At 40.6% G+C, this 11,190-nt stretch overlaps 1 protein-coding gene across 1 annotated transcript in view; it reads left to right on the forward strand.

Moving 5' to 3' along the window:
• The window catches only part of LOC129703107 (uncharacterized), a 37,901-nt gene extending 26,969 nt beyond the window's left edge, over window positions 1-10,932 (forward strand). The window contains exons 5-6 of the mRNA XM_055645305.1: window positions 184-309; window positions 10,126-10,932. Coding sequence (XP_055501280.1) covers window positions 184-309; window positions 10,126-10,214 — 215 coding nt within the window. The 3' untranslated portion in view covers window positions 10,215-10,932. The remainder of the gene's footprint in view (window positions 1-183; window positions 310-10,125) is intronic.
• Window positions 10,933-11,190: the final 258 nt, after the last annotated feature.

The raw sequence follows: 11,190 nt of genomic DNA on the forward strand, positions 1-11,190 counted from the left end.
AAAAGAGTATAAAATATATTAATAGGAATGATTTCTAATGGCCCAGATGTTCTGAACTATTAGAAATCATCACCATTAATCCAGAGGATGCTGCATTTTTACGGGTTTCTCTTGAATTAATTTTTATTTATACAATGTCTTTCAATTCAACATTCATATCAAATATCCTCTTCTTATTCTTAGGTTACACTTTGGTAGATTGTGCTTATGTAGGTGTGTTCACTGGAACAGCAGCTGCACTGCTGGTTCTCGTAGGTTTATCGATATGGACTGTTGTGCAGTCTTGCAGAACAAGATCAAGCAAACAAGGTAAAAATATTAAAAATATATGTTGCTGTATTATAAAGAGAAAAGTTCCATACCAAGTGTAAAGCAGAGACTAAGTGGTGAATAGAAAATTAAGGAATAATTATATTCCAAATCAAAAATATCTAGAAATCTAGAAAATGTTGACATCATTGAACTATATTCTCGTTTATTTTATTTTATTTTAGTGTATTATTGTCACGTGTACCGGCATACAATGAAAAGCTATTGTGTGCATGCTATCTAGTCAAAGAAAAAACTATACATGAATAGAATGAATGAATGAATCAATGAACAATCAATGAAGAAGGGTCTCGACCTGAAACGTCACCTATTCCTTTTCTCCAGAGTTGCTGTCTGACCCGCTGAGTTACTCCAGCTTTTTGTGTCTATCTCTGGTTTGTGTGATGATCTAGGCTGTACAAAATGGTGTCTGGGCAGACAAAATAGTGGCTTTGTATAAAATATGAGCAAATTCATTAATGTCTTTCAGTAAAATAAAGCTGTTATTCTTACCTGGTTGGTGGGTGCTCCAATGCAGTAGGTCAGCACTGAATTGATCAAACGTCAAGGTGATTCAATGTGAAAGCCCACTCCTAGCTGTCAGAAGTGACAATGAACCAGTGTTCAGGGTCAAACATGAAGTGAATAAATTATCTTCAAACCAGTATCATAAACGCTGCCTGATTGTAATTGATTTAGTCTTTTTAACCCTGTCCCCATTCTACCCTTTGTTCTGAAAAAAATAATTGTTTAGTTGACGTGCCAATGTAAATTTCTTGAAAGGACGTAAAGAACAACATGAAGAATTAGGTTAAAATATATAACTTAATATAAACATAAATAAAGAAGGGTTCTGACCAAAAATGTTACCTATCCATGTTCTCCAGGGATGCTTAGATTAGTTTAGTTTGTTATTGTCACATGTATTGAGTGACAGTGAAAAGCATTTTTGTTGCGTGCTATCCAGTCAGCGAACAGACTATACTGTGCATGATTGACTTGCTGAGTTACTCTAGTACTTTGTGTCCTCCTTTTAAAAAATATTTAAAATCTTGTTTTGCCGCCTTCCTAAAACAGATGGATGTGCCACAGTTTTTAAAAGAAACGGAAATGTGTATGTATTTATTTTGTCTCACTAACGTCAACTAATTGGCACTGAGTCAGAGAAGCAGAAACTAGAAATCATGACCGCTGGCTTGGTTAGAGATTAAATGAAGTGGAGTGAGAGATGTTAAAACAATTAATGCACAAGAACTAAAGTAGGAAATGCATTAGAAGAGTTACATTCTGATCTTGATATTTCACTTTTAGCTAAATGGTTTATTGACAATGGGCAGGTTCGATTGTATTGGTGGGACTAAAAAATGTGCATTATTTTAAATACAAAATGAAAGAGCTTCAGATAATGTACTTGAAAGGGTAAAGTGAAGATAATACTCACAGTTCCGTTTCAACGAAGGTTCTTTGACCTGAAATAATAACTTCTTTGCAAATTCTACCTGTCTTGCTGAGTATTTCCAGCGTTCTCTGTTTTTATTTCTATACTTTTAATACATTTATAACAGTGTCTAATCTAATTTCATGAAGAACCCTGCAACACTTTTGCACATCTCAATAATCATTAAGAATAACTTGGGATTTTAATGGCTTTGAAAAAAAAATGAAACTAAAGGTTTTCATTTTTTTTATTATCTGAATTTTCACCAGGATTACATTGTGAATAACCTTCTGTAAGTATTACAGATGCTTTGGGAAGTGTTAGGAATATAAATGTAACAAAATAAAAATAACATTTTGTGTGGTTTTAAAGACACATCTTCAGTTTATTGTTTTGTAATAAGACTGGTTGACTTTATTTAACTTTGGAAAATGCAGCACACATCACAGACCTCAACCACAGACACCTCATGGGCTGCAAAACCTCACTGTCATTTAACAATTGTTCACGTGATATTCTTTACATCGACAGGCACAATGAAAAGTATATAGCAATTACCTCATATCTATTCATTGGAATAGATTATTCAGGATAGCGTGCAATACAAACAGGTGATTCATACAGAAAGTCTGAAATAACTCATTCTCTCTCTGCATCTGTAAATGTCGCATAAGCAAAGTTTAGGCAACAACAAATATGTAAACCATTATAGACACAAAAAGTTGGAATAACTCAGTGGGACAGGCAGCATTTCTGAAGAGAAGGAATGGGTGACATTTAGGGTCAAGAACCTTCTCAGACCAGACCTGAAATGTCACCCATTCCTTCTCTCCAGAGATGCTGCCGGTCCTGCTGAGTTACTCCAACATTTTGTGTCTATAATGGTTTATATCCAGCATCTGCAGTTCCTTCCTATAAACCATTATCATTGCAGAAAAGAAAGCAATTTTCTTACAGTAAATACAGGATAAATTGTATGTATACTTGGTACTCCTACCAACCTAAAATAATTTATAAATGGAATATATTTGAATATCACAAATAGTGAAAGGCCAGGATAGAGTGGATATGGAGAGATGTTTCCACTAGTGGGAGAGTCTAGGACCAGAGGCCATAGTGTTAGAATAAAAGGATGGACCTTTAGAAAGGAGAAGGGGAGGAATTTCTTTAGTCAGAGTGTGGTGAATCTGTGGAATTCAATGCCACAGAAGGCTGTGGAGGCCAAGTCAATGGATATTTTTAAGGTGGCGATTGATAGTTCTCGATTAGTAAGGGAGTCAGGGGTTATAGGAAGAAGGCAGGAGAATGAGGTTGGGAGCAAAATATGTATCAGCCATGATTGAATGGTGAAGTAGACTTGATGGGCATAATGACCTAATTCTGATCCTATGATTTATGAATTTATGAACATACTTACAGAAAGAAACAATGCAATTCAAGAATGGCAACTTAAAATACATAGTCACAGACAGACTCATTTTCTGTTGCAAGCTCTTGCCACAGAGACTTGGTTGGCTTCTAAAGGAAAATTGGTGAACACCTAGATAAAATATTACATTGACTGAGGCATAGAAACCTGATTCTGTCGGCTTCAATGGAAATATGTGAAGAAAGGTTTGAAATTGGATAAAAAGCGGATTATTTTGAATCTTCAGGCAGAAGATTTCAACTTTGACCTTCTGACCTTAAAGCCATGCCTTTACATCACTACCTAAGGAAAAGAATTCTGACTGCCTACCCTCTTTAAACCTCTATATGTTGTCAAGCTGGAGAGGGTGCAAAGAAGATTTACGAGGATGTTGCCAGGACTTGAGGGCCTGAGCTGTAGGGAGAGGTTAAGCAGACTAGGCAAGAGGATGCGGGGTGATCTGATAGAGGTGTACAAAATCATGAGAGGAATAGATTGGGTAGCAATCTATGCAGAGTCCCTTACCCAGAGTATGGAAACAAGAACCAGAGAACATAGGTTGAAGGTGAGGGGGGAACGATTTAATAGGAACCTGAGAGGTAACGTTTTCACGCAGAAGGTGGGTGTGTGGAATGAGCTGCCAGAAGAGGTAGTTGAGGTAGGTAGTATTACAACATTTAAGAAACATTTGGACAGGTACATGAATAGATCAGGTTGAGAGTGGTTTGTGCCAAACACAGGCAGGTGGGATTAGTGTAGACATGTTGGCCGGTGTGGGCAAGTTGGGCTGAAGGTTCTGTTTCCACGCTATGACTCTCATTATTTCATTTGCTTCCATCAGGCTTCCTTTCAACCATCGACAGAGTTTGATTGCCAATTTAAACAATTATGGTTCACAGCCAGTTAAAATACAGCGTGGTAAACCAGAGTTATAATTGATCATTTCAATTTTCACCTTGGCATGCTTGGATGCTTATGGTTTAGAAATGAACCACTTTTGGGTTTTTTAACCTAATTGCTTCATGCTCAGATTTTTTCACATTAAAAATCCCAGACAGGGCACTTCCGGGTGTCATAGCTGAGCACCTTCCTGTGCTTCCCAAGTGGTGTGTAGGCTCCAAGCAGACATGTTCTTACACCACCAAGTATCGGTGGTTTCAGAATTCTGAGCAGGAGCCCACTCACAAGCCGTGTCACTCTGAGCACGTCAGACATTGCATCAAAGTGAAAGTATCAGAGTAATAGTAGGAGTCGGCCGAGAGATTGCCCTCAATTTCAACTCTCTCACTCGCACACTCTCTCTCTCCCCTCTCTTTCTTTCCCTCTTTCTCTCTCAGACTCTCACACTCTCTTTCTCTCTTTCTCTTCTTTCTCTTTCTCTCTCCTCCATTTCTCTCTCCTTTTCTCTCTCTTTCTCTCTCTTAGCTGAGGGAAAGAGATGCAGAAGATCGAAATAAAGTCTTGTTTTGATGCCAAGAGCCAAGAGCAGGGAGATGCTCACTTAAGACAACAGGGAGATGTAAGTCTAGTCTGTGGTACTCTCTACGGCGGCATGGTGGCGCAGCAGTGGGGATGCTGCCTTACAGCGCTTGCAGCACCAGAGACCTGGGTTCAATCCTGACTATGGGCACTGTCTGTATGGAGTTTATACAGACAGTGCCCATAGTCGAATTACGCTAACATCTTCACATTCCTCCCACACTCCAAAGACATACAGTTTGTAGGTTAATTGGCTTGGTATAAGTGTAAATTATCCGTAATGTGTGTAGGATAGTGTTAATGAGCAGGGATTGCTGATCGGTGCGGAACCGGTATCTTTAGTTATGAGAGGCGTAGATAGGTTAGACAGTCAGAACCTTTTTTCCCAGGATGGAAATCTCCAACAAAAGAGGGCATAATTATAAGGTGAGGTGGGGAAAGTCTAATGGAGATGTGCGGAGCAAGTTCTATGTTCTATATGGAGCCTTCCAGTAGGATAATGGCTGATCTGATCTTGGCCACAGATCTCTGCCTGTTAACTACAGGCCTCAGCTTGTCGGTAGACAAATAATTCTATCCAGTTCACCCTTGAATACATTCAACCGCCACTGTTCTCTGGGGAGGAGAATTCCAAAGATGCCAAGGGTAGAACTTCCTCCTCAACTTCATCTAGAATGGGCAACTCTTTATTGCCAACTATATTTTCATATCCTTCATGAAGGGAAATGTCCCATGCAAATATATATTTAAAAATATGATACCAAAACTAAAAGGCCAACTATAATTGGTCTTACCAACCAAAGCTACTTTGGTAAGATCAATTGTACAAGCTAGTGATCTTACCTGTACAATTATAGCAAAACATATTTATTTTAATTTATTAATTAAATTCCCTTTGCAATGAAGACTAGCATTCCATTAGCCTTTCAGATTACTTCATGTACCTGCAAGCTACAGCATAAAAAAAGGCCCTTCAACCTAACTTTGTAATATACAGGACACAAAGTGCTAGAGTAACTTAGCATGTCAGGCAGCATCTCTGGAGAACAGGTGACGTTACAGGTGGAGCTGCTTCTTCAGATTGATTGTGGGGGGAGAATAAAGCTGGAAAAGATGGGAGGTAAAGCATGGCAGGTAATAGGTCGACAGAGGCAAGGATTTTTGTAGATAAGCAAATGTTTAGTTCAGTTCAGTTTAGAGATACTGTATAACACGGAAACAATCACTTTGGCCCAACCGAGTACAAACCAACGAGCGATCCCCACACACTAACATAATCCTAAACACACTAGGAACAATTTTACCATTTTTACCAAAGCGAATTAGCCTACAAACCTCTACATCTTTGGTGTGGGAGGAAACCATAGCACCCGGAGAAAAACCCACACAGGTCACAGGGAAAATGTACAAACTCTGTACAGACAGTACCCGTAGTCAGGATCGAACCCAGGACTCTGATGCTGTCAGGCAGCAACTCTACCACTACGTCACTCTGTCGCCCTAACGTTGGAACAGAGGCCAGAGAGATTGGGAAAAGTGAAATTCAGAGCAATCAGTGCCTTATGTTTGAAAACACCCTTGTTCGGAAAAGTTGACCACTATCTACGCTATCCTTGCCCCTCATAATACTGTCCACCTCTATCAGGTCTTGCCTCAGTCTTTTCCACTTCAAGGACAACAAACCCAGCATGTCCACTCTCTCCTCATAACTTGGTCAGTCCATTGCAGGCAACATCCTGGTGAATCTCCTCTGCACCGTCTCCAGAGCATTCAAGACCTTTCTATAATGAGGCATCCAAAACGGCACTCAGTGTTCCAGATGTGGCTTTGCCAATGTTTAATATATAAAGTGTACCATCCACATTCTTACATTCTATCAAAATGGTCAGTGAATGGAAGCATTCCATATACTGTATCTTGCTCTTCAACCTACCCACCTGAGCTATCACTTTCGGAGGTCTATGGACTTGTATTTCAAGGTCCCTGTGTTCATCAGAGCTCTGAAACAGTGACCGTTCATTCCTTCAGCTGCATAAGCCACTGAGTACTTACCCTTATTTATCCCAGAAAAAAAAGCATCACTTGGCATTTATCCAGATTAAATTCCATCTGCGTTCTTCTGCACAATTTACCACCTTATCAATATTTTTCTGCAGCTTGGGACCACCCTCTTCACTATTCACACATAATATTTTTGTGTCAAACATACTAATCATTAATGCCCATAATAAGTTCAAGAAGGAACTGCCGATGCTGGAAAAACGAAGGTAGACAAAAGTGCTGGAGAAACTCAGCGGGTGCGGCAGCATCTATGGAGCGAAGGAAATAGTCAACGTTTCGGGCCGAAATCCTTCTTCAGACTGATGCAGGGTGGGGGAGAGAGGGGGCTGGAAGAAAAAAGGAAGAGGAGGAGCCAGAGGGCTGAGGGAGAGCTGAGAAGGGGAGGAGACAACAAGGGCTACTTGGAGAAGTCAATGTTCAAGCCGCTAGGGTGCAGACTGCCCAGCGGAATATGAGGTGCTGCTCCTTCAATTTCTGGTGGTGCTCACTCTGGCCATGGAGGAGGCCTACGATAGAAAGGTCAGATTCAGAATGGGAGGGGGAGTTGAAGTGCTGAGCCACAGGGAGATCAGGTTGGTTAATGCAGACCAAGCGGAAGTGTTTAGCGATGCGATCGCCAACCCTACGCTTGGTCTCACCGATGTAGATAAGCTGACATCTAGAGCAGCAGATGCAATAGATGAGGTTGGAGGAGGTGCAGGGGAACCTCTGCCTCACCTGGACGACTGCTTGGGCCCTTGAATGGAGTCGAGGGGGGAGGTAAAGCGACAAGTGTAGCATCTCCTGCGGTTGCAAGGGAAAGTGCCCGGGCAGGGGGTGGTGCGGGTGGGAATGGAAGAATTGACCAGGGAGTTACGGAGGGAGCGGTCTTTGCAGAAAGCAGACAGGGGGGGGGGGGAGATGGGAAGATGTGGCGAGTGGTGGGGTCACGTTGGAGGTGGCAGAAATGACGGAGGACTATTTGTTGTATGTGACGGCTAGTGGGGTGGAAGGTGAGGACTCCATAATAAAACAGGAACCTCTAATTTTCTATTTTTATATTACTTGCTAGTTTACTTTCACAATCCATATTATCTCTCTATTGCTTGTTAGTCATTCTTTGCTGGTTTCATAATGTTTACTTCAGTTCTGACCCACAAGTAACTAAGCACGCACATTATATGCTTTTTCTTTCAATTTGACACAAGTTTAAATTATTTGGTTAGCCATTTGCAGGTTATTCTTCTCACAGTCTTTATTTCTCAACAGAATCCTCTTGAGAATCGTAAAAGTTCCCTCCAGTTCCTGCACTTATTTTCTGTCATTTCATTTAAAAAAAAATCTATTTTCTGATCCACTTAACCCCTCCTTGCCATCATGCCTTTATTTAAATTTAAGACACTACGTTCAGGCTACAGGTTTTCACTGTGAAATTCAATCATACCACTTTAATTATCACCTGAGCATTTTTTTTAAATTATGGGAAGACTAGTTAATCCAGTCTCAACACAAATGGCCACATCTCTAATGACTTGTTCCCTTGGTGGGTCCAACAACATGAAGATAGACAAAATGCTGGAGTAACTCAAAAGGACAGGTAGTCTCTGGAGAGAAGGAATGGGTGACGTTTTGGGTCAAAACCCTTCTTCAGACTGATAGTCAGGGGAGAGGGAGACCAGAGATATGGAATGGTAAGGTGTGAAAACGACAGATCAAAGCAGATGATGGTCAAGGAAATGGATCATTGTTGGCTGAGGGGAAAATGACAATGACGAATATAAACAGTAAAATTAATCAGGAAGACAGTAAAACTAGTCGGAGAATTAGGGTGGGGGAGGGACGGAGAGAGAGTGACAGCAAGGGTTACTTGAAGTTAGAGAAATCAAATTCATACTGCTGGATTGTAAGCTGCTTAAGTGAAATATGAGGTGCTGTTCCATCAATTTGTCGTTGGCCTCACTCTGACAGTGGAGGAAGGGCAGTATAGGAATGGGATTGGGCTGATATGGGGATAAGTGGCATCCTTGCCACAGAGGTGGCAAGTGGTGCAGCAGGAGCTACTACCTTACAGTGCCAGACCTTGGTTCGATCCTGACTACTGATGCTATTTGTACAGAGTTTGTATGTTTGCATGTTAGTTAATTGACTTTGGTAAATTGTGCCTAGTGTGCAGGATAGAACTAGTGTATGGATGATGGCTGGTCAGCATGGACTCGGTGGGACGAAGGGCCTGTTTCCACACTGTATCTCTAAACTAAAAAACTAAAACTGCAAATTGAAGGTAATGCAAGGTGTAGGAACATGGAAATTGTAATGTCCAGATTCAGGAGCAGCTTCATCCCTGCAGGAGCAAAGAGGTGTCATCCTGGATGGAACGATTCTATTCCCCCAAAAAAACTGAATAACACAATATATAAGAAAAACCCAATTATATATGGTACAATAAGAATTTGGCATTTAGCTTTTTATCGTTTTCCCAAAGTGACTCCATTTTATCCACACGTTAAGTTTGTAGTGTACTCACATAGCCACATGCTAACAATGTGGCCTATTTAGTTCCTTTGGGAGGGCAAGGGACCAATGTTTCTATATCTTAATGGTAAGTAGGCTTACCATTAAGTACGAGTTCACATATGAAGAAATGAGATATATATTCACAAATGTTCAATTAATGCAAATATTTATTGTATTAAGATTAATTTTATTTTAATGTCTTAGTCCTTTTTCACTAACTCAAAAATATTCAGAGCAGTTTTAATGTAGAAACACATCGCAAAATCTATTCCTTAACTATGGTTTATGCTAGCAAAAAAATTAATACTTAAATTTACTAAGGAAAGTAGCACCGCTCATCTTGAGGAAATGCGATTCAAAATGGTGGAGTAGATAACTGGTCAGGTCAAATCAGTATCCCAACACAATGGAGAAATATGGATAGATGACGAGTTTCAGACTTTGATACTCCTGAACATCACCTATCCATGTTCTCCTGGGCAGTTTCCATGCTTGTTAAATCTAAACCAGCTTCCAGTGACATTACATTGATCACTTAGTCTAAGAGGATGAATATGTGATATTTATAATTATTCACCAACTTATGCAGTAAATTCAGACATTGTTTCTTATAATCCTGGCTCTTTGTAAAACGAACTAAATATGGACACTCAAGAAAGTGCAGGTACTTGAACCTTGAGCAAAACACAAAGTTCAGGTGGAACTCAATGGGTCAGAAAACTACTTGGAAGGAATGGGCAGGTGATGTTTTGGGTCAGGATCCTTTTTCAGACTAGTGTGAGGAAGGCTCCTGCCCCAAAACGTCTGTGCACTCCTTCCACAGATGCTGCCGGACCCACTGGGTTCCTCCAGTGCTTTGAAGATCACAAAACAGAAATATGATTTTATTCGTATTTTCTTGAAACAAGTTAATTTTGGCGTACAATTTTGTTCACAGATGGAAGAAACAAGACCGAACAATCTGATGGAATCAGAAGAAGTACGGCCGATGATGTTTATGAGAAGATGGGAATGGTGCTGAGATAAATGTGGATATGTAGGCCCAGGAAACTCATCTGTTAAATTAGGGAAAGAGGGGCACTGTGCAGGTGAAAAGTATTTTAAAGTGTCTAAACTGGTTCTGTGTTCATATTTAGGTGATTTAATTCAGTTGGTTAATAAGATGGGTCTGAGATATTGTTGTAAACTAGTGCTGCCTTCCTGACATTCAACTTGCCCAAATAGCATAAACAGGACTATAATTTGTTCTGGTGTGATTAACAATCATACTGGTCTAAGTCACAGCAGGCTTTGTTTGCCCACAAAAATCCCAGCTTCTAATAATACTAAAGACTCAAATTCCATGTAATATAAAAGAGCATTCACCTTCCCCTCTGTTATCAGGCTTCTGAATGTTCCTCCCATAAGCTAGGATACTGGCCGATTCACCTCTAGCCCATAGTGGACATTGGACTTTGTCTGTGGAACTGATGCGCTACAGTGCTGAGAACTATATTCCTCACTCAGTATCTTCCGCTTTGCTCTAACTGTTGTATTTGAGTTTGACGTGATTGTATTTTTGTATAGTATTATCGGATCTGTTTTAGATAAGGTTCAGCAGTTATCATGGGTGACTTTAATCTACATATAGATTCCATATTCCACCGGCTGGCTCCGCGATGGCAGCCTCGGCAACAGTCTGTCTGTTTGTTCTTTTTTTGCTATTTTTAGTGTGTTTTAAAAGTTTGTGTTAATGTTCTCTGGTTTGTTTTATATTGGGGGGGGGGGGGGGGTGGGTTGGGGAAGAGGTCTGGGGAAACTTTGCCGGAGATGCGATTGTTTTCCGGATAGTATCTCCGTTCGCTCTGCAGCCTAACATCATCGAGCTGGGGGCCTTAGTTCGGGAACCGACTTTGACCCCCACCGTGGGGACATAGACACCATCGGAGCCTGCAATCCCGTGCCTCGGATCAACGCTCCAACCGCGGCCTGCGAATTTCACCATCGAGCAGCTCGCAATCTC

The sequence above is a fragment of the Leucoraja erinacea genome, chromosome 13 (assembly GCF_028641065.1).
Source record: "Leucoraja erinacea ecotype New England chromosome 13, Leri_hhj_1, whole genome shotgun sequence".
Lineage (NCBI taxonomy): Eukaryota > Metazoa > Chordata > Chondrichthyes > Rajiformes > Rajidae > Leucoraja > Leucoraja erinaceus.